At 39.8% G+C, this 23,265-nt stretch overlaps 1 protein-coding gene across 2 annotated transcripts in view; it reads left to right on the top strand.

The window, feature by feature from the left end:
* Window positions 1-22,001, top strand: part of SUMF1 (sulfatase modifying factor 1) — a 105,082-nt gene extending 83,081 nt beyond the window's left edge. The window contains exons 8-9 of one of the 2 annotated variants that reach the window (XM_059390199.1): window positions 10,243-10,302; window positions 20,893-22,001. In XM_059390199.1, the coding sequence (XP_059246182.1) occupies window positions 10,243-10,302; window positions 20,893-21,003 (171 nt within the window). In that variant the 3' untranslated portion in view covers window positions 21,004-22,001. The remainder of the gene's footprint in view (window positions 1-10,242; window positions 10,303-20,892) is intronic. The other variant, XM_059390200.1, reaches the window with a different exon arrangement.
* The last annotated feature ends 1,264 nt before the right edge of the window (window positions 22,002-23,265 follow it).

Below are 23,265 nucleotides of genomic sequence, written 5' to 3'. Positions count from 1 at the left end.
GTAGTCCAATTGGCATAAATTGCACAAAGCTAAAATGTACCAGTTGATAAGTTTATACATCCGTGTGTATGTGTGTACACAAACACAGATCAGAAAGTATGTGCCACACATATATCCATGATATCACCAGTCTAGACAATGAACATATCCATCACCCAGAAGTTTCCTTGTGTGCCTTGGTAATCCCTTCATCCTGCCCCTCTCTGCCTCCCCTGCCCAAGCAATTATCTGCTTTCTGTCTCTGCATATTAGTTTGTATTTTTTAGCGTTTTAGGTGAATGGGATAATAAAGTACATACTCTTTTTGGTCCAGTTTCTTTCACCATGGCATAGTCTTTTATCAATTCTACCAATATTATTTTTTTTAAGATTTTATTTATTAATTTGACAGAGAGATACAGAGAGAGCACAAGTAGACAGAGCAGCAAACAGAGGGAGAGGAAGAAGCAGACTCTCTGCTGAGCTAGGAGCCCAATAAGGGTCTCAGTCCCAGGATGGGATCATGACCTGAGCTGAAGGCAGCCAGTTAACCAGCTGAGCCACCCAAGCGCCCCTATTCTACCAATATTATTTTGCTCTAATTAGATACCATGTAGGAAACTGCAAGACCCATTATGAGGCCATTGTAGTGGTCCAGGTGAGAAATGGTGGTTGGGACCAGACTGGTTACCATGGAGATGATGGCTAATATCAGTTAGAGACCTGCTTTGGAGATAGAGCTAATCAGATCAGCTGGGGGTGGGGTTTAGGGAGAGCTAGGAATCCAGAATTACTCCTGAGGAGTCTAGCATGAGCACAGGGGGAGAGTATGGTAAAATGGAGGAGACTCACTGAGGAGTAGTTATGTATGACCTTTTCTGATTCATTCCTTCACTGGATGTCCATTGCTTTTTCAAAGCTGTCATTAGTATCATTAGTTGGTTTGAAGCAGGATTTAATCTGCAGACAAAAACACAGTATATAAAGCACTTTAAGATATTTAGTGTTACTGGGTCTTCTCAGGAATGATACTAAGTACAGGCTAGCTGCTGTTGTCAAATTGAAAATAATGAATTTCAGTTTTCTACTCAGGTATTTATAGTATCTTTTGGACCAGGCAGGGGGAGAGAAAGTAGTGCAGAGGCAAATCACGTTTTCAAAAGCTAATTTTAAATACTTTTTGAGGTGAGGTTCACTCCACTCTTTCTGTGGCTCCCAAAATGTTTTTGTGTTGGTTTTACCATTTGAAAGTGTTCACATTCTGCTGAGTGTAATGCTGCGGTGACTTCTGCACACAGTGACTCGCTGTGCAAATCTCATTGTAAAATAGGATAGTCTGTTTTCCTTCTACATGGTTATTAACATGTCAGCTATTTTATTAGAAGTTGGACTCCCTTTGGGGGTTTGACCTTTGAAAAATTGGATCAAGTGATCTCCTTGATTTTGGAATTTCTTTAGAAATTACATTCCCCCCTGGATTATTAAGTTTAGGGGTACTTTTGAGAAACCTGAATTAGTCATGAACTAATATTGTATAATAGTTATAACAACAACTGCACATTTGTCATTTATTACTTGCTAAGTACTTTTTGTGCATTATCTTATTTAATCCCCACATCAATTCAATGAAATAGATACTGTTATCATCTCTATCATCTCCATTTTGCTGGGGAAGAACCTGGGATGTAGAAGGGTTGCCTTACCAGACTTAAACTAGTTTCACAGTCAAGGTCAGAGCTGTGACTTAGACCCAGGCAGGTTGTCTGACTGCATATCTAATGCTCTTCATTAAGAGATAATACTTGAGGTGGATCTTACAAGATAAATAGAAGTTTAATGGCATATTCTGCAAAAAGAATCTAGTGTCATTTCAGGGAACATGAGAACCTCATTGTTCTGGGGGGTGGTGATGGGAAATAATGTTGATAGTGCTGGTAAGACCAGAAAGAGAGAGAGCCTTAAAAAATACCTGTTTGGGTTATCCAGACCAGTTTTTTCATTGATAATTTTATGAGGTCTCTAAAAGAGTCTTCTTGAAATCTTGACTTGATCAAGAGATCCCATTTCTGTTTTCTCAGTTCCAAAGGGCTCAGACAGGGAGCTTCGGAACTAGATGATCTCAAAAGCGTTTTCTGATTTTGAACAACGTAGATTTTGCCAGCCAAGAGTAAATCCACTGCTCCCAACTTTTCTGCTCAGCTCTGATTACCTTCAGTGTTAAAAAGAAGAGGCTTGTTAGTTTTAAACTGAAAGGTCTTTCCAAATGTGCCCACACTCTGACAATAGTTGAAAGGCTAACTAACAGTCAGCTAGCATCTGAATACCATGGGAGCGGTACCTAACTCACTTGGTTCCTAAAAGGATGATGATTGTAAAAAGGAAAGGCTCTGATAAGGTGTGTAAGCCTTTTTCAGAGGCTAACTCTTAGTCCTGCTTTAAAAAATGTATTGTGCTATTTAGTATTAAAAATTGATTATAATGAGGAGATGGTGGATACAAAATAAAAGGTACTTTTAGGCTTTAATAATCAGTGTTATCTCTGTCAGTGAAATGGAACCAATACCTGCCAGAGCATCTTATTTATTATTGTACTAAATGTTCCCCCCCTTTGTTTCTCATTAAAAAATGAATAATTTGTGAATGTGGATTTCAGAAGTTATACAACTTCTATCCTTGTGTCCCAAATGCTTCTTTCCTCTCAGGCAACATTAATAGTTCTTTAATGACTCCCTTTATAAAGGGAGTCTATGTATATGTTAGCATATATGAATATATGGTTTTTTTTTAAGGACTTTATTATGGAAATGGTAATAAGTAGAGCAGAGAGAATGTACCCATAACTCAGCTTCAGCATCTGTTAACACTTGCCAGTCATGGTTCAATCAAATGTAGAGCAACTAGCTGTGTGCATATGTGAGCAAATAAGTTAAATGTCTATTTTTCACCTAAAAAGGATTAAACATGCAAATGAAATAAAGTGTGACCCATACAAGGAAAAAGATTAGTTAAACAGAAACTGACTCTGAGTACGTCCACGTGTTGGATTTAACAAAGACTTTAAAACAGCTGTTATATTTAAAGAAATAAAGGAAAATATATTCAAAGAAATAGTAGGAAATATGATGTCTGTCAACAGAGAATCCTAATAAACAGATTAAAATGATAAAAAAAGAATCAAGTGAAACTTCTAGAAGTGAAAGATATAACAAGTGAAATAAGATTCCCCCAGATTGGGGTGCCTGGGTGGCTCAGTGGCTTAAGCCTCTGCCTTCGGCTCAGGTCATGATCTCAGGGTCCTGGGATTGAGCCCCACATTGGGGGTCTCTGCTCAGCAAGGAGCCTGCTTCCCCTTCTCTCTCTGCCTGTCTCTCTGCCTACTTTTGGTCTCTCTCCTCTGTCAAATAAATAAATAAAATAAATCTTAAAAAAAAAAAAAGAAAAAATTCCCCCAGATAACTCAATAGATTAGAAATAGAAGAAGGAATCAGTGAACTTGAAGTCAAATCAATACGACCTGAGCTGAGATCAAGAAGGAGTCAAACACTTAACTGATTGAGTCACCCAGGCACCCCAAGGGGAAAACATTTTTGAAGAAATTATTTAAATACCAGATTTAATGAAAGTTATCTACAGACATCTAAAAAGTTCAAATAACTTCAAATAGGATAAATAGAAGAACACACCAAGACAATTCGTAGTCATACTGTTGAGAAACAGAGAAAAACATCTTATCACACATGGGCAACAATAATGTGATTATGGTTGATTTCTCATCAGAAACAATGGAAGCCAGAAGATGCTAGACTGATATATCCCAAGTGCTGAAAAAACTATGTCCTCAACCAAGCCTGCAAAGGCCAAGTGGGGAGCCTAGATTTGTACCCTCATGAAGCTGTGTTTGAGGTGCCATAATACCCCTGCCAGGGTGGTAGCAGAGAAGGTAAAGTAGGGAGCAAGGCCTTTCATCACTGCTAAGCAGTTATGACAGCAGGGGTGTAAGTGGAGTCTGTGTGGGGAGCCAGAGCTCTCACCTCCATGCAGGAGCAAGTAACAAGAGTCCCTCCTGAGGTGTCAGGGGAGGCCAAGTGGGGAACCTGGATTACTGCTTTCACCTGGTAAGAAGATAGCTCCCTCTCTTCCCCTGCCTTCGAGGTCACAGAAAGCCAACTAAAACAGGGTTAAATGAGATCCAGAGTCTTGTAACATAATAAAAATGTATTCAGGTTTCAATTGAATGATCACTTATCATACCAAGAACCAGGAAGTTAGCAAACAAAATGAAAGGAACAATGGATGCTAACACTGAGATGACGGAGGTATTGTATTAGAATTATCCACCTAAGATTTTAATGCAGCTATGATAAAGATTCTCCAGCCAGCAGTTATGAATATGTTTGAAACAAATTAAAAAAAAAAAAAAAGGAAGTTTCAGAAAAGAAATGAGATATAGATGAGAACCAAATGAAAAATAGAATAACTAAAATAAATGCTTTGGGAATGGGCTCAAAAGTAGAATGGAAAGGACTGAACAACAACAACAAATCAGTGAACTGGAAACTAGAACAAAAGAAATGATCCCATGTGAACAACAGAGGAAAAAATAGAAAATAAATGAATGAATGAATAGAGCCTCAGGGACCCATCTGACCATAACATTTGTGTTCTGGGAGCCCTGGAGGAGGAGAGAAGGGGGATGTCCTAAGGGGATACCCAAAGGAGTAATGGCTGACCAGTCCCAGATTTGGAGAAAGACTTAATCCTATAACTTCAAGAGGTTAAGTGAACCCCAGACAGCACTGTCCCATTGAAATCCATACCAAGACACATAATTAAACTTCTGCAAATAAAAGACAGACAAATCTTAAAAGAAGGCAGAGAAAAGAACATCTTGGCTATAGAGAAAAAACCAGTATGAATGACAGTGGACACTAATAAAGGCCAGAAGAAACGGCATGATATCTTTAAATGTAATCTCTCAATTTTTAAAAAAATTTGTTTGATGGTTGAAGCAGAAATTATAACATTGTCTGATGTGTTTCTAAATATATTTAGAGGATGTCTTTCCTCCAATTACATTATAAACCTGGGAGCCTTAAGGTATATAAAAGGAGATAAGTGTTCTGTACCACGCTAGAACTGGTAAAATAACACCAGTAGACTCTGATGTTTTATCATCACAGTTATATATATTAATGTTTCTATATTATATATCTATATATAATATAGATATAGGTGAGAATATATAAACTGTGATCTACATATAAATCTGTGATCTATATATAAAAAACTGTGATCTCTGTATAAAACTGTGGGAATATACATACATATATATATATGTGTAAACTTCAGACTCTATAGGTAAATAAAAATGGATTTCTTAACAAAAATGTTTGGGTAATCCCCAGGAAGGGAGAAAAAAGCAAACAGAAACAAAATCAAAGAGAATAGACAGAAAACAAGAAAATGACAGACTTAAGTCCCAACTTATCAATGATTTCATTAAAAGCACATGCTCTAAGTATATCAATTAAAAGTTAGATTGGCCATGTAAATTGAAAATAAAACCTGACTATAGACAGTCTACAAAATATACTCATTTCAAATATAATGAAATAAGAGGATTGAAAACAAAATGATGGGAAAAGAGATGTACGAACATTAATCAAAAGAAAGCAGGCATGGCTGTATTAATATCACATATTAAAGTAGACCTCAAAGCAAAGCAATTTGCCAGAGTCAGCAAAGGACATTCTGTAATGATAGAATGGGTAATCCAACAAAAGGACATATTAATACTAAATATGCATGCACCAATGAATACAGCTGAGACATGTGAAGCAAAAACTAATTTAACAAAGAATTCAAAGGAGAAATAGACCAATCCACAATTGTAGTTGGAAACTTTCACACCTCTTTATCAACAATTGAAAGTATAATTACATAGACAATCAGTAAGGATCTAAGAGAACTCCATGATACCACCAATGAACAGGACCTAATCAGGTCCTGTTCCAACAGCAGCAGAATATCCCTTCGAGAACTCATGGAATGTGTACCAAAGGAGAACATATCTGAGGCCATTAAATAAACCTCAGTACATTTTTAAAAGTTATAGTTGTACACAGTATGCTCTCCAACCACAATGGAATCATACTAGAAATCAAGAATAGAAACAAAATAGGAAAGTCTCTGAACACTTGGAAACTAACAGCACACTGCTAAATAATCCCTGGGTCACAAGGCAAGCCCCGAGGTAAATCAAACAGTGCATCAAATAGAATGAGAAAGAAAATCGGATGAGTGCATTACCCGTGAGGAGCAGCCCTTGTGGCGCCCTCCTGTTCCCCAGGGCCAGCCGCTCGTTCCAGGTAACTAACTCCCCACTGGGACACAGTGTATAAGAAAAGCAGAATAAATGCTTGATTCCATATTATTGTCTAAGCAAAAATGATAGTGCAGTATATTCTGACAGAAGTGCCTTATATTTTCTTCAATGTACCTCATTCTTTTTAACAGCCATGTAGTATTCCACACTGTGGAATGTTATCAAGCAATATGTTTAACAGCAGTGCTTTTTTACTTTTTGCTGACTGAGGAAGAGTCAGATTTTCTCTCCCTTCTGTTGCTTTCCTTGTCATCATGTTGGGTGTGCAAAGGAGAGGAAGGGTAGTATCTCTCTTGACTACACAAAATGTTATTGTTAATGCTCCTGTGAAATATATCCTTGGAGCTTTGAACAGGCTGGCCACCGTCCTTCCTGCGGACTTATTTCTCATCCAACAAGTCAGTCTTACTGATGAGGGTTCTGTGGTGTCTTGTGTGGGTTTTTCATTGTTGACAACTTTTATGCCTTTCCAGGTGTTTTAAATGGGGGTGTATTTCCCTGCACTAACACTCAGAGCACTGCTTCTTTATCTCTTTTCCTGAGATCCTTAGCTGCTTCCTGGCCTTTTGAGATTATTGGGGCAGACATTTAGAAACTTGCATATTTTGTTTGTTTGTTTTTTTCTGTTCTTTGCAAGCATTAGAGGCGTTAAAATTTTGGTATCTGGGAGGAGAGCAGGTCTGGGTGATAGTCCCTTGGGAGATAACAGTCACTTGGGTCCTTGTCAGTTTCTGGGTGGAATCCCTGTGTGTGGTTTTTTACTTAGATTCTTAATGTAGGCAGTAGAAGTGTTGGGACACTGCAGCCTCTATTCTTGTGAGGGTAAGAGGCAGAAATACGAGGCACTCAGACACTAGTGTTGGTAGTTTCCTAAGTGGTCTTATTAACCTGCATTCACAAACTTGATCATGAGAGACAATTTAAATATTGATGTATCGATCCTTTCTTTATCAAATAGAAAGGAGGACATTTCCTCTTTGTACTGGTGTCCTAGGGCTACTGTAATAAATCACTACACACTTGGTGGTTGAAACAACAGACATTTATTCTCACAATTCTGGAGTCAAGGCTGAAATCAAGGTTCCAAAAGGACCATCCTCCCACTTGCATCTCTAGGGGAGAACCCAACTTCTGGCAGGTCCTGGGAACCCTCGCCTGGTAGCTGTGTCACACCAGTCTCTGCCTCCATCCTCACATGGCCTCCTCTAGGTGTCTCTTTGTGTCCTCTCCTCCTGTGACAAGGGCGCCAGTCATTGCATTTAGGGCTCATCATGATATTGTACGACCTTACCCTAAATTATGAAAATTACCAATCTCCAAAGTCCCTGTTTCTAAATAAGTTCACATTCTGAGGCCCTAAGTGAGTGACAATTCTGGGGGGACACTATTCAAACTGCTACACCCTCCCTAGTAATTTTTCTGTGTTTTGGGTTTGTTTTTTTGGTTTTGTTTTGGTTTTGTTTGGTTGGTTTTGCAAAGTGGTAAGCATTTCAAACAGTCAGAGCTGATCCTACATTGTGTTGTTTTTTGGCAAAAACAGTTTTATTTACAAGAATCATCTGAGCAGTCACCTCAGTTGAGGCCGGCATTCATTGCTGTAGTTATGTTGATACAGGATGACTCTTATTAGTGGTCATGTCCCTTTGATGGCTGTCGTATTTATTGACTGCAGGCTCACTTCCTTGGAGATGGTGATGAAAGGGACTGATTTTGTTCTCACTCATTCTTATTGGCAAGTCTGCTCCTTCTTGTCCTTAGATGTAACCTAAGAAAAGAATTTAATCTTGCATGATATCAGATACTCTGGTCAGAGTTTAAGCTGTCATTTGGGTCATTGTAACCCAGCACACAGAGAGCCACCTGAAGGAAGCAGTGAGTGTGCGGCAAAACCTCCTCAGCGAGAAAGTTCGGGTAGGAGACAGTGGCCATTATGTAGGGTAGCTCCACAGACAGCAGTGTGTTCCTTACAGCTCCAGATTCTCTACAATAATAGAGAAGATTGTAATGCAGTGTCTGCCAGGTTCCAGACACACCTGGGAAGAAGGCTGCGCTGGCCGTCATTATTCCCGCAGGTAGCTTTTCTCACTTATAGTTTGCCCATTTCTAACCACTGAAAGTTTATTAGCATAGCATTAAGCATTTAAGGCCATGGAAATATGGGGGCCCTGCCATGGAATGAAGAATAGTCAGTGGCGTGGCCTGTGACCCTTTCTAAAGACCTGGAAGTGCTTAGAAAGCATGAACTTCTGCCCACATAGTTGACATTTGCAGGTCAGTGTGTTCGCCAGGCTTGGAGAAAACATGGCTCTGCCACTTAGTCTGAGCCCTTGACTCTAGGTAGTTGACAAGAAAAAGAAAACTAAGATAGGCGTCATTGTTCGAACTTGTCTCATTTTCAGGAGATAAAAAGCAGGCAGCTGCATGATTAATTGACTTTTTGCCTAACAAAGGAAAAGCAAAAAAAAAAAAAAAAAGGTCCTTGTAAGCCCTCAAACTTGCCATATGTGGTTCTGGTTTGTAGGAGGCTATTGGTACTTCTCAGATGTTCTTTGCATGACTCATCTGATGTTGAGGCCCTTATGCTGGTAACTAAAGTTTTAGGATGTTCATTTCCAGTACACTTTTATCGAAAGCCCTCCCTAGAAAAAAGAGTCTTGCATCTTGGCTGCCTGTTTCAGGCTTCAGTTTCCGTTATGGTGGTAGCCACAGTTGCTTCTGGTCCCCTTGTCGGCATTGCCCAATTTTCTACATTCCTGGTCTCTAAATGGGTAGCATAATGGACTGGAGCCAGAATGCCTGGGTGTGAATCCTTATTCTGCCACTTGCTTATCTTACTTTAGAAATTGGAATGGAGAGGGGTGCCTGGCTGTCTCAGTGGGTGGAGCACGTGACTCTTGACCTCGGGGCTGTGAGTTCAGGCCACATACTGGATGTAGAGATTACTTAAAAATAAAATGTTAGGAGCGCCTGGGTGGCTCAGTGGGTGAAAGCCTCTTCTTTCGGCTCAGGTCATGATCCCAGGGTCCTTGGGATCAAGCCCCGCATCGGGCTTTCTGCTCAGCAGGGAGCCTGCTTCCCCACCTCTCTCTGCCTGCCTCTCTGCCTACTTGTATTCTCTTGTCTGTCAAATAAATAAATAAAATCTTAAAAGTAAAATAAATTCTTAAAGAAAAAAAAGGAAGTTATGGAGATTACATGGGTTAATATTCGCATCCACGCTTGGTTCATAGCAGCACTATGTAACTTGTTTTGAAAAGGATGAACTGTATTCTGTATCTTGATTGTGGTAGTGGTTACAGGCCTATACATTTGTCAAAACTCATCAAATGTGTGCATTTACAAAGCATTAAAAAGATTAAAGTTCATTGTATGTAAATTATACCTCCATCAACCTGACCCCCATTTTTTTTAAAGATAGAAAGCAAAATCCTTCAGTCAACAAAGGGTTGAATAGGTGCTGCACAGTGGGATTACAAAAACATAATTCAGAAGGTGAGCCAGTCCACTTAAACAAGCCAGTTGTTATGCAGCATAAACTTGCTTATCAGTGTGAGAAGGTGATATCAGAGTGCTGCCAAGCCGCTTATTAGTCATCTAGGTGAGAAATGCTATTACCAGGTTTAGAAGGGGGATTGTTGCTGTAGTCTGAAAGATTTCACCAAAGTGGAAACCTGAGGCGGACCATATATAGCCTGGGTAAGATTTGGAGAGGTGGGCATTTGGAAGGGTGTACGGGTGCAGATTCAGGGCCCAGGGGCAGAAAAACATGGAGAGAGTAAAGGCAGATATGAAAGAACTAGTTGGACTAAAATGAACTCTCTGCCAATTGATGAGGAACATCTGTGCTTTCTGGACTGATGCATCCTCTTCATCCACAGAAAGGCCCCCCTTCTGGAAAAGACCGGGTAAAGAAAGGTGGATCCTACATGTGCCATAAGGTAAGTCAAGTCATTAAACTCCAGTGTAAACATTAGCCCTAAAATACCCCTCATTCACTTCTGCTAATACATACCTACCCTCATCAAAGTAAAACAAAGCAAAACAAAACAAAACAAAAGACATCTTTTCAGATTTGGATATGGGGCATGGGGAAAAGAAGCAGAGGTTGCGAATGATCTCTTGTTAACCAATTTTCATCTGTTAAATCTTGACCCTTTGAGAGACCTTTGTTGTCCCATAAACCAGGGTGGCTGTGTACTCTTTCCAGCATGTCTGTCTGGAAGTACACCCTTCATTTATTTGAGATTTCTGTAAATTTCGGCTCCTCTGTTGAGGTTAAGATGAGAGTTGGAAGAGGAGGGTGGATTACGGTATACTAGGATGGAAACATCACGAATGTTCTAGGTATAATGTATGTGGTTTATGAAATAAGCATCAGTCTCAAAGTGTGTCTGCTCTTTGGGTTGATTTCAGTGTCAGAACTGGTTGTTCTTGGGTAATCAGTGTGAGTTGGTGTTTCATGAGTAAAATTTTTGAGGAGTTTGGAAATTGAGTACCACCTCTCCCTTTTTTCTTTAAATCATGTATTTTTAGTATCTTTAACACTTCAGCTTCTTTCTATCCCTATGCAAAGATGGCATTTTGCAGATGGTTATTACGAGAAGTTTTCCATGGTAATTCAGTTAGACCAGGCAGTTAGAGACTTAAAACAACCTATAGGAGCTTCAAATTAAGTGACTAATTTGACAGTGGGTGTGTTATCAAATTTTACATTAAGACAGTGGTTTTCAAACTTTATTGCACATTAGAATCATCTGGGATCTGTATAAAAGACCAGTGCCTATTCTCCCCTCATCTCATTTTGATTTCTCTGGAGTATGGCCTGGGCATCAGGATATTAAGGGTCTCGGGGATGAAAATATACTGCAAAAATTGGAAACCACTGGTCTAAAGAGAATCTTTGTAGAGAATGTGTGTGTCTTCTGTATTTCTTAAAAATTTCAATCCCGGGGTGCCTGGGTGGCTCAGTGGGTTAATGCCTCTGCCTTGAGCTCAGGTCTTGATCCTATGGTCCTGGGATGGAGCCCCGCATGGGGCTCTCTGCTCAGCAGGGAGCCTGCTTCCCCCTCCCCTCGCTCTGCCTGCCTCTCTGCCTACTTGTGATCTCTGTCTGTCTTTTTTATTTATTTGACAGACAGAGATCACAAGTAGGCAGAGAGGCAGGCAGAGCGAGGGGAGGGGGAAGCAGGCTCCCTGCTGAGCAGAGAGCCCGATGTAGGGCTCCATCCTAGGATCCTGGGATCATGACCTGAGGTAAGGCAGAGGCATTAACCCACTGAGCCACCCAGGCACCCCAATAAATAAAATATTTTTAAAAAATTTTTAAATCCACGGGCGCCTGGGTGGCTCAGTGGGTTAAAGCCTCTGCCTTCGGCTCGGGTCATGATCCCAGGGTCCTGGGATCGAGCCCCATGTCGGGCTCTCTGCCTGGCGGGGAGCCTGCTTCCTCCTCTCCCTCTCTGCCTGCCTCTCTGCCTACGTGTGATCTCTGTCTGTCAAATAAATAAATAAATAAAATATTTTTTAAAGAAATAAAAAAAATAAATTTTTAAATCCCGTTATTTAAGTGGAAGTTTATATTTGAGTTTACTTTATGCTTTACATCCACATTTATGATAAGATGTAGGCAAATTTATCTTTACAATTCTAATTTTAATTTGAAATTAAAAGCATTGCCCTAGATCATCCTGGTACTTTTAAAGTTTGTTTTTTTTTTTTAAGATTTTTTTTATTTATTTGACAGAGAGAGAAGGAACACAAGCAGGGGGAGTGAGAGAGGGAGAAGCAGGCCTCCCACGAGCAGGGAGTCTGATGTGGGCCTCGATCCCAGGACCAGGCAGACGCTTAATGACTAAGCCATCCAGGTGTCCCATCCCAGCACTTTTAAATGTTCACATACATATCAGTCTTTAGCTAGGGAAATAGACTTTTGCTAGGGAAGTAGACTTCCATGAAAAACAGGTAAATTTCTTTTTGCAGAATAGTATATCACAACTTTAATTACCACCAGTTGTGTTTCTGACATATGACACTTTTAAAAATTGAGAATCCAGGGGCGCCTGGGTGGCTCAGTGGGTTAAGCATCTGCCTTCAGCTCAGGTCATGATCTCAGGGTCCCGGGATCGAGCCCCGCATTGGCCTCTCTGCTCAGCGGGGAGCCTGTTTCTCCCTCTCTCTCTCTCTATGCCTGCCTTTCTGCCTACTTGTAATTTCTCTCTCTGTCAAATAAATAAATAAAATCTTTAAAAAAAAATTGAGAATCCATTTACTCTGTAAGATTATTTTTTATTTTTTTTAAAGATTTTATTTATTTATTTGACAGAGAGAGATCACAAGTAGGCAGAGAGGCAGGCAGAGAGAGAGGAGGAAGCAGGCTCCCTGCTGAGCAGAGAGCCCGATGCGGGACTCGATCCCAGGACCCTGAGATCATGACCTGAGCCGAAGGCAGCAGCTTAACCCACTGAGCCACCCAGGTGCCCCTACTCTGTAAGATTTGAGGACCAGAAGAGTTTTCCTCAAGAAAATAGAGAAAATGATGCTTATAAAAAACATTTTAAGCATGGACACTAAAAGTATTCCATTGTTGTGCATATGAACGTGTTTACCTTAACATTTCATATTTTTTGCTTATTTTGAATCTGTATTTTCATAAGCTTCCCAGCTTATTCTTTTAAAATATCTTTTAACCTAATATATGTTATTAATAAATACATTTACATGATCTAATTGGCTTATCTTGTGTTCTGTGATCTTTGTAAATTCAGCTATACTAGTAATGTTTTTGTAACTTCTTTTGGGTTTTCTACATTGGTGGTTATAGCATCTGTGAATATAGACAATTCTACTTCCTTTAAAATATTTTTAACTACTTTTTCTTGCTCTGTTGCATTGGCTAGAATGTCTAATATAGTATTGAATATGAATGGTAAGAACAGACATTCTTACCTCATTTTTGATCATAAGGGGTTAAACATTTTTTAAAAATCAGGTATATTAGCTGTAGTGTTCTTGGAGATGTTCTTTGTAAGTCCAAGGAAGTTTCCTTCTATTCCTAGCTTTTTGTGATTTTTATCAGAAATGGATGTAAATTTGCTGGATGCCTTTTCTGCAGCTGTTGAGATGTTTGTATGGTTTTTCTTTTTCAGTCTTTCAATATGGTAAATTACACTCATAGATTTTCAGTTTTCAAATGTTAAACCATTTTTGCCTTCCAAGACTGTGCTTGTTTAGTTATTATGTATTAACCTTTTTATATGTTTTGGATTCAGTTTGTTAAAATATTGAGCATTTTTGCATATACACTCATGATGGATATTGGTCTGTTGTTTTCTTATCTAGTTTTGGTATCATTGTATTGCTGTGTTTAGATATTGAATTGGGAAATATTCCCTCCTCTTGAATTTTCTGGAACAGTTCATGTAGAATTAGCAGTATTTCTTACTTAAATGCTTGGTAGAATTCTCCCAAGGAAACCATTTAGGAGTAGAGTGGTAACCATAAGTTTAATTTAGTTAACAGGGTTATGCAAATATCTCTTTCTTCTTGATTAAGCTCTGGGAGTTTGTGTCTTTTAAGGAATTTGTTCATTTCAACTGAGTTGTTGAATTTATTGGCATAATCGCTGCCTTTCCATTGGCTGTTTGTACCATATACACTTAATGTGGTTGTTGATATTGCTGAGTTTAAATTTGACATCTTGATATTTGTAGTCGTTTTTGTCTCATCTGTTCTTTGTTTCCTTTTCTCTCACTTCTTTAGTTAAGCATCTTTTATCACTCCATTTTCTGTCCTTTGGCTTATTACCTAAAACTCTTTGTTTTAAAATTTTCAGGGTTCATTTAGAGCTTATATTATGCATCTTTAGCTTTTCTTAATCTGCTAAATTAAAACATTTAGTCATGCCCAGAGTGATGAAGAGAGTATTCCAGAAGAAAGAATAGCAGAGTAATAAAACTGTGGGATCCATAGGATTTTCCAGAAAAGAACATTAGCTCTAGGATCTTCATCAAGCTAGTTGCAGATGATGTAGGTATTTAACATCAGGCTGGTATTTCAGGTTTTTGTTTTGTTTTGTTTTGTTTGTTTGTTTGTTTGTTTTTTAAAGATTTTATTTATTTGACAGACAGAGATCACAATTAGGTAGAGAGGCAGGCAGAGAGAGAGGAGGAAGCAGGCTCCCCGCAGAGCAGAGAGCCCGATGCTGGGCTCGATCCCAGGACGCTGGGATCATGACCTGAGCCGAAGGCAGAGGCTTTAACCCACTGAGCCACCCAGGCGCCCCTGTTTTGTTTTTTTTAATAAGGAGTGAACTAATGAACTAACTAGAGAGGCAGAATCCTTGAAATGATTTTTGTAGCATAGGTAAAAACAGTAAAAGAAAGGAAATCTATATAAAGGAAAAAATGTAATTCATTTTGAAAAGAATCACCTTGCTTGAAAGGTGACTTAACTTTTGATCATGGACCAGGACTAGCTTGCATGACTAACATAAGCTCTGATGGTTACTTGTAACTTGTTTAAAGTCTATCCCAAGTACAGCTTCAATAATGAGAAGAGAGCACAGGAAGAAAAACTGGCGACAACATGGCATTGGGTTAAGAGCCCAGACTCTGAAATGGGATCAAAAAAGTTGTAATCGTGGATCCACTGCCTATAGAAGGTGACCCTAGGCACACTGTTAGCATCATCTCTGTGCCTCAGGTTTTTGTATGTATACAGTGCAAATGCTAATACTTACCTCAGATGATTATTGGGAGGATGAAGTGAGCCAATACATGTGAATTTCTTAGAACATTTCATACAGTAAGTACTCAAGAAATACTAGCTGTTGTTCTTGAATACTGTTAGACTAATCCCTGTGGGATCTTTAACCCAACCTATAACATGAAGGAAATCCTCACCTTCCTTCCATTTTACATCAAGATTACTAAGAAAGGAGTTGATGTAGTGTCAGTAGCAAGAGCAATGGATGTGAAATTGAGAACCCCGGCTTCTGCTGTGTGATTTTACATAATGATTTTTTTCACAATGAGCTATACTTTCCTTTATCCCTGGAAGTCTTCATCTCATAAAAACCATCTCGCTGTCCCTCTTGACTTCAGAGCCCCAAGGCTGGTAAGTCATTATCTTAAATGGATTGTTGCTGAGTCCAGGATCACTTTCTTAGTGAAGTTATTGAGATCAGTTTCATATAGTAATTATCCATTTTGATGAAAAAGGGCTAAAATGGGTCCTTCCCACTATCCATGTTCTTAATTAGTAAAATGACCCATATTTTAGCCACTCAAAGACCTAACATCATTAGCAACCATTTTGGGTACTAAAAGTAGAGCTGGAAAAAAAGAAAAAGCAATGAGGACATTTAAAATCAGGCCATTTTCCTTTTTAATTATGTGTTCTATTAGTTGCCCATTATTGGAATTGAAAATGAACTACTTATTAATAAGTGTTTGCTGAGTGAAAGAGTTCATTTGAAATGGAATGACGATGTGAATTGACTCTCTTACGGTGGTCCTGACCTCCCACCTTTTAACTCATGATGGGACTTGCTTTTTAAGGTTTAGTTCTACACAGTCGTTTATGCTAATGGAAGGTTTTAGGGTCTGCTGTGATCTCATAAAGTAATAGCTGTTTTTGTTGTCACTGATTTTAAGCTTTTATTATTTTACCAAAAAAAAATTCAATGTGTAAAAATCAGAAAGTAAATAATAAACATAAAAATGACAATAAAAACCACTTATCCTGCTTCCTAAGTAAACTGTCCTTAGTTTTTTGCCCACATTTATTAGTGCATTCTTGTTTCTTTTCTCCTCCTAGATGGAATTATTTTCTGTGTGCCAAGGTATTCAAATATGGCTATGGCAAAAATCTTTTTTATGTTATGGATCTCTTTCCTACTGTCTTACGTCACAGCTGCCTCACAATCCTTCTGAATATGGTCCTCCAGTCGGGCACCATTTTTCTGAGTTGTTATGGCCTGAATGTTGTGGCATATGAGCAGCATCTTATTTTAAAATCTTTTTTTAATTTAATTTGAGAGATAAGTTGCATAAGAAATATGCGATCCAACAAAGACCTTAGTCCTATGCCTTAGTTACCAGAGATAGTCCTCATCTTTCCCATTTATGTAGCAAATAACTTCTGTGTGTAAGTAGCCCTTGAACATTGCAGTAGCTGGGGCACCACCTCCCCATGCAATTAGAAATCCACATAAAACTTTTAACTCCCCCAAAACTTTTCTGATAACCTTCTGTATACTGTAAACCTTATCGATAATGTAAACAGCTGATTAACACGTATTTTGTATATGTATTATATACTGTATTCTTATAATAAAGTAAGCTAGAGAAAAGAAAATGTTAAAATTATAAGGAGAAGAGGAAATACCTTTACAGTGCTTTACTGTATCTTTTTTAAAAAATGCATGTAAATGGACCTAGTGCAGTTCGAACCCATGTTGTTCAAGGGTCAACTGTAAATCCACATTCAGATACTGGCAGTGTTCTCTTTCCAACAGAAGCTAGTTAAGACCTGTGGGGAAGCTGGCTAATGCTTTTGTTTTAGTGAGGAAGCAGATTAACCCCAAAATGTCAGTAAGACAGTCAGCGTTAGTTTCTATAATTAAGAGTGTTATGTTCATTATATATTTTTTGAAGATTCCTTTTATTTATTTGACAGAGAGACAGAGCACACAAGCAAGGAGAAGGGCAGAGGGAGGGGGAAAAGCAGAGTCCCCACTGATCAGGGAGCCCCATGTGGGGCTTGATCCCAGGACCTTGAGATCATGACCTGAACTGAAGACAGAAGCTTAACTGACTGAGCTACCCAGTTGCCCCTGTTGTGTTCATTATAAAGTAACAGTTACAATAACTTCCATGTAGCCAGTGCTTTACTTTTTTTATGTAAAGATGAGATAAAGCATTTTGACATTATTTCATTAATAGCCCCATTTCATCAACAGGGGAATAGATTCAGAAAGGCTTTGCCGAAGGTTAAATAGCTGAAGAGTCTTGGATTTTTCTCTTTCTGCTGAGTAAATTAGCACAATGGTTGTCACGATTTCCATTTGTATCAAGCCCAAATTCTTTCTGTTGAGAAGATTGCCTGTAATGTAACACCATCCTGTTTTATCTACCCATGTTTCCTGCTTTTTATCATTTACTGTCTTTGTACAGTGATTACTTTTGCCTGGAATTACTGTTCTCTAAATCTTTGGGCAACTCACCTGGCACCACCTCAGAGAGGCCTTTCAAGGCTGCCTTGTCTAAAGTAGCCACATACTCACTCCCACTCCTTTCTCCCTATTTTACTTTCTTCCAAGCTGACCGTTCCCAGGAACAGTCTTGAATTTATCAGTTTATTTGTTCTCTGACTAATCCCTGTTGAATGTAAGCTTTCTGATGGCAGGTGGATTTTCTGTCTTGTTCTACCTTTCATCCCTCATGCCCAGAATAGCATCTAGCATGTTGTAACATCTCAAATATTTAATGAATAAATAAACTGGGCTCTGACATGATCAGGCTATGGCCTTCCTATCCCCTTAACTTGCCTGAGTTTTTCCATTTTCATGCCTCTGATGTCATTGTTTTCTCTACTTAATATACCTTCTTTCCTCCTTTCTAAATTCTATAAACGAGTTCTACCCAAACTGCAGCTCTTGGGTCCCATAGCATCAGCAGCACCTAGAAGCTTGTCAGAAATGTGAATTCTTGGACTGCACACCAGGTTGACTGAGTCAGAATCCTTGGGTGTGTGGCCTAGGAGTAGGTTCTTAAGCTGTTCAGGCGATTCAAGTCCGAAGACCACTGCCATAATCCTGTAAATCCAGCTATGGCCAAGGTTTGCCTTCTCTAAGTCTTTCCAAAGTCTTTCCTAAAGACTTTGGCCTTCTACAAGGGACCATTCCTTTACCTGAGTTAATAAAAACCTCAGAATCTTTTAACCCTAGCATGTTTTGTAGCTGTCTGATGTGTTGTCATTGTTTCATCAGCCAGCCTGTGATGTCCAGCGGGACAGGACCATGCCCACAGTCAGGCTTCCTCTATGGGTGTGCACAGCAGGCAATCAGGAGATGCTTGTTTGTTTTTTGTCATGTGTGGTACAATTATGGAACAAGAATGTCCATGTCTGGATGCTTGCCTGCCCGTGAACTCGATTTTTGCTCCAGTGTAGAATTCACTATGCACACTTGGTACCATGGGGCCCTGAATTATCCACTGGCATTCTAGGCTGGAAATACCAAAGCACTATTGCTTCACAGCATCTGGGTGAGTGGGGTCTATGTGGGATGAGGTGGCTGCTGCTGCTGCTGCTTTTCTTTTCTTTTTTTTTAAGATTTATTTATTTGAGAGAGAATGTGTGAGTACATGAGTTGGAGGAGGGGCAGGGGGCGAGAATCTCAAGCAGACTCCCTGCTGAGCATGGAGGCTGATGTAAGGGTGGATCCCCCAACCCATGAGATCTTGATCTGCCCTGAAACCAAGAGCTGGATGCTTAACCGACTGCACCACCCAGGCGCCTCTGGGATGAGGCTGCTGCGTCCTCCTATGGGATGACCTCTAGTCATTTTAGGGCTTCCATTGCATGGCAGGCACCGGTCGTGTAGCAGATACCATCAGTTTTTTCATTATTTCAGGCCTACTTTTTATTCATCTTCCTCTGCCTGAATAGTGATAATATGTTATATTCCTCACTGGCCACAGGGAAAATGAGAAAATTGGTTGCTATTGTTTCACTATCTGTAGAAGACAAACCACTATGTCTTTGACATAGAAATTGTCACAGACAATTTCTGTGGCAGTTTTAGAGATAATTTCTATGAAGATTAGAAACACTCAACTTCTATGAGAAAAAGAATAAGAATTAAGGAAAAAATAAAAACAGCCTCTTTCAGACAGACCTATTTTCCCCTCCACAAAGGATCTCTCCTTCATGAGTCCCAAAGTTACTCTACGTGATTCTTTGTGCAGTTTCTTTAGCCGCCTTAACAGGGACTTTAGTTTCACTGGGTCATCTCAACATTAATGCTCATGCTACAGTGCGTAACTACTTTATTCTCATTCTCTGTTATTTTGTGTCAAAGTACCATCCTAGGATAGAAGAGTTTTGGGAATATGGCAAGTTTTGATGTAAATTCAGTAATCTGTGGTTATTCACTGACTATCTACTTCGGGGGCCGGTGGTGAGTCTTGCTTTCTTACCCAGGCAAGTAGACATGTCCCTGCAGGACAGATGTATTGGGGTTGGGAAAGAAGCATGAGATGTGCTGTCTTTCCGTCTAGGAGTATAGAATTTTGCTACAGAGGCAAGAGCTCTGCCAGACAGAGCTGGGCTCAAATTCCACTTACCTCAACAACTATGTCATCTTGGATAACCCATTTAATTTATCTGGGTTGTTCTGATTCAATGAAATGACACCTGCAGTGCCTCGCATCCCTGGCATGTGCTAGGCGCTCAATGTCTGTGTGTATTTGTGCTCAGGTATGTATATGTTCTCTGCTCCTAGATAATAAAACATCTCTCATACAGTAACGTATAGCTTTATAGCTAATCCAAGAGCAATGTATTTCTTTTTTTTTTTTTTTTTTTTAAGATTTTATTTATTTGAGGGAGAGTCTATAAAGAAGGGGAGGGGCAGCTGGAAAGGGAGAAGTAGACTCCGCGCTGAGCCAAGAGCCCCATGTGGGGCTTGATCCCAGGACCCTGAGATCATGACCTGAGTGAGAGTCAGATGCTTAACCGACTGAGCCATCCAGGCGCCCTCCCCTCAAACTAACATATTTCAAAAAATGTTTTTCACAGCCTTTTCTACTCTTTATCTTCCTAGGCTTGCTGTTTAATTTTTGCTCCTCTGTTGAATATTAAATAATATCTTAATTTTGTTCATAATTAATATTTTCTCAATTGCTATTTAGCTTTATTATTTGGTTTAATGTCATGTACTCTAAATGTAAAAATAACTTTTCAAATTAGGAAAGTAATATATACTTATCATAGGAAATTTGAAACTCCATTGCTCAGATATAACTATTGTTTGCATTGTGCATTTTGAATCTGCAGTCTTTTTTTCTTTGACAGATGTAATTATATAGCTTGTGATCACACCACACACAGTTTTGTATTCTGACTTTTCATTTAACAGTGAATCATGAGAATTTCCTGTGTCATTAAGTATTACATAAAAACATGGCTTTTAAGGGTTGCTTAGTAATCTCACATGTGGATGAGCATAACTTCTGTAGTCATTGCTTGTTACATGGGTTTTCTTTAGTGTTCTAAATAATGCTGGCACTAACATCTTTACACCATAGTTTCTAAGGTGAACATTGGATTTTATGTGGTGAACTCTGAATGTGCGGCCCTTTCCAAAACATATGTGCTGACTGGGTGTTTTGTGTGTGTGGCTGGGGGGTGCTGTCTCCGGTGGTCATGCCTTCCCTAGAGCTTCTGCTTGGGTATAGCATGAATCTGACAGTTGAGACCCTTTCATGAATCGGAGAACACTCACCTTTCTCTCTGTCTCTGGCCAGTCCTACTGCTACAGGTACCGCTGTGCTGCTCGGAGCCAGAACACGCCGGACAGCTCGGCTTCCAACCTGGGGTTCCGCTGTGCTGCTGACCGTCAGCCCACCACGGGCTAAGAACCGAGATGAGCCTTCCCAAATCCAAGATGTTGTGTCTGACCTGCCCTCGGCTTTCCTCAGAATGTTGAACAGCCTCGAGTGAAGAATTCCCACTCTGGGTTCATACCCGCCCAGTGGCCAAAGGAACCCCTTTGCGAGACCAAATCGCTGACCTGCGTCAGCCCACGTGCTTTATTGTGTGGCGCATTTCTGGGGATCATTGCTGTGCTTACTTTGGAGAGTCTTTGAAAGGGGATGTGGGTAGAGGAGACCCTGAGTGAAACTTTGGAAGGCATGTGTTCTTCCCTGGCTATGCCACTGGGGCTAGACCTCAGGGTCCCACACTTGACCTTCCGGAGCCTCGGTGACCTCCTCTGTCCAGTGAGGGGATGCGCGGCATGACCTCTGAGGCCTTCTCCAGCTCACAGAGTTTATGCGTATATCAGAGTCTATTGTGGTTTCATAGTAAGAGTTTATGACAGATGATTTTTTTAGCTATTTTTTTCCATGTGTGAACTTGGGTGATACTAATCATGTAAAATAAGAGGTCCCTTATGTATTATTTTGAGAAAAGGATGGGATGGTGGAAGAGGTGGTGGTGATGAGTCTTTATATTCATACTGCACTTTGTGTTTTCAAGGAAATCGGTGTCTTTTACATTGTCAGGATGAATCCCACATGGGCCCCTGGTGGTGTGCTCAAGTTCAGCACTGAACACGCAGGAATGTCTGTGGGGTGACTCTACCGTGCTTTATCTTTTAACATTAAGTGCCTTTGGTCTGGGGGGGTGGTTAGAAGCCCTTCACCCCCCTCTCCCCAAAGCCTTCGGTGAATGTGAAATGTGTACTACACAGAAACCTGTTTAATTCTAGATGGAGAAGAGGAACAAGAACCTTGAATGAACTCTATTCAGGGTGTCCAGTATTTTATAATAGGGAAGTAGGAAATCTTGTTGATTGTGGAATATCAGATGCTCTGAATCATGCACTATGTCGAATAAATTGGTATCTGCTCAAGCAGGCTTCACTCTCCTTTTGTTCCTCTCCACTGTGTTGTTTTGTTTTAAGGAAAGGTCTGTGATGCGTATGTGTTTTATTTGCTATAAAGCTTTCATGTCCATTAGCTACTTGATAACTTTGATGTGTGAGCAGTTTGTGGGAACTTTTATTCCAGCAAGCCAGCCTATTTGGCCAGGAACCTTATTATAACCCTGCTTCTTTGTGCCTCAGTAGATGAGGCAGAGACAAGGGCTTGACCTTGGTTGGTGGCCCGGTAAAGCCTGACAGCTGCTTCACGTGTAGGAGAGCACCTTGTTGTAGAGCGATGGCTTTTAACTAGATGCCCCTGTCATTAGGAGCCCAGCATGATTCCCTGGTCCTTGAAGACCCCTGAGACATTTCTAGCACATCGTTTGAAACAAATGGCTCATTTTATGTTGGTTGTTCAAAAATTAAGTCAGATAATATTCATGAGTATTCAGCCAACACTTGATTGCTACTTTTGTGCATGGCCTGCTAACATTAAAATATTTCTCTTGGAAAAAAAAAAAACCAGTGGTGTTGCTGGGGCGTTCAGCTACATTTGTTAATCTGTCATTTTGTGGATACAAAATGTTTCCCTGCAAACTTTTACCAACTGATAATAAATTCCAGGCAAAACAAACAAAAATTTCATTTGCTTAATTGAAAAAGCTAAGTGTAAAAACTAAGGTATTTTATTCTTAATGCAGTTTTTGTTTTTACTTGTTACCTCCCACCTGCTTGTATTTTTTGTTTAACATGGTTATATTCTTAGTGTGTATGTTTAGATTCTTCTCTTGTTAATGAATGTGATATAGCATAAATATTTTGGGGTGTGTTTTGGCTTAGTCTTCAGAATTGCTTTTTTAGCAGCAGCATAATATTGGAAAGCATTTAAGATGAAATCCTAACAAGCTTTCATTTAAGAACCGCATTTCTAGGTTACCAGACAACAAGTGCAGGGAACTCCAGACAGCCGTGACTGCTACACTTGAATACTGTTGCCTCTTGACATGTGAGCAGACTGGCAAGATGGCAGTGGAGTAAGTTGAGCTTTAAGGTGGTCCACGCAGTCCGGAAAGACCTCACCTTCTGCCAGACTCCATGCAAAACGTAGGGGACATAAGGGAACAAGAGAGTGATTGGCAGAGCGCTCGAAACTTACAGAATTTTGTAACTAGAGCATTAACAAAAATAATGACTATCCTATGACCTTAAATCTCCAATGGCACTTACAGCCAGCCTCCCAGCCAGTCAGCTC

This window comes from Mustela nigripes, chromosome 2 (assembly GCF_022355385.1).
Source record: "Mustela nigripes isolate SB6536 chromosome 2, MUSNIG.SB6536, whole genome shotgun sequence".
In the NCBI taxonomy this organism is placed as follows: Eukaryota; Metazoa; Chordata; class Mammalia; order Carnivora; family Mustelidae; genus Mustela; species Mustela nigripes.
Note: the sequence above shows the minus strand (reverse complement) of the source record. Positions and strands in the feature narration are given on the sequence as shown.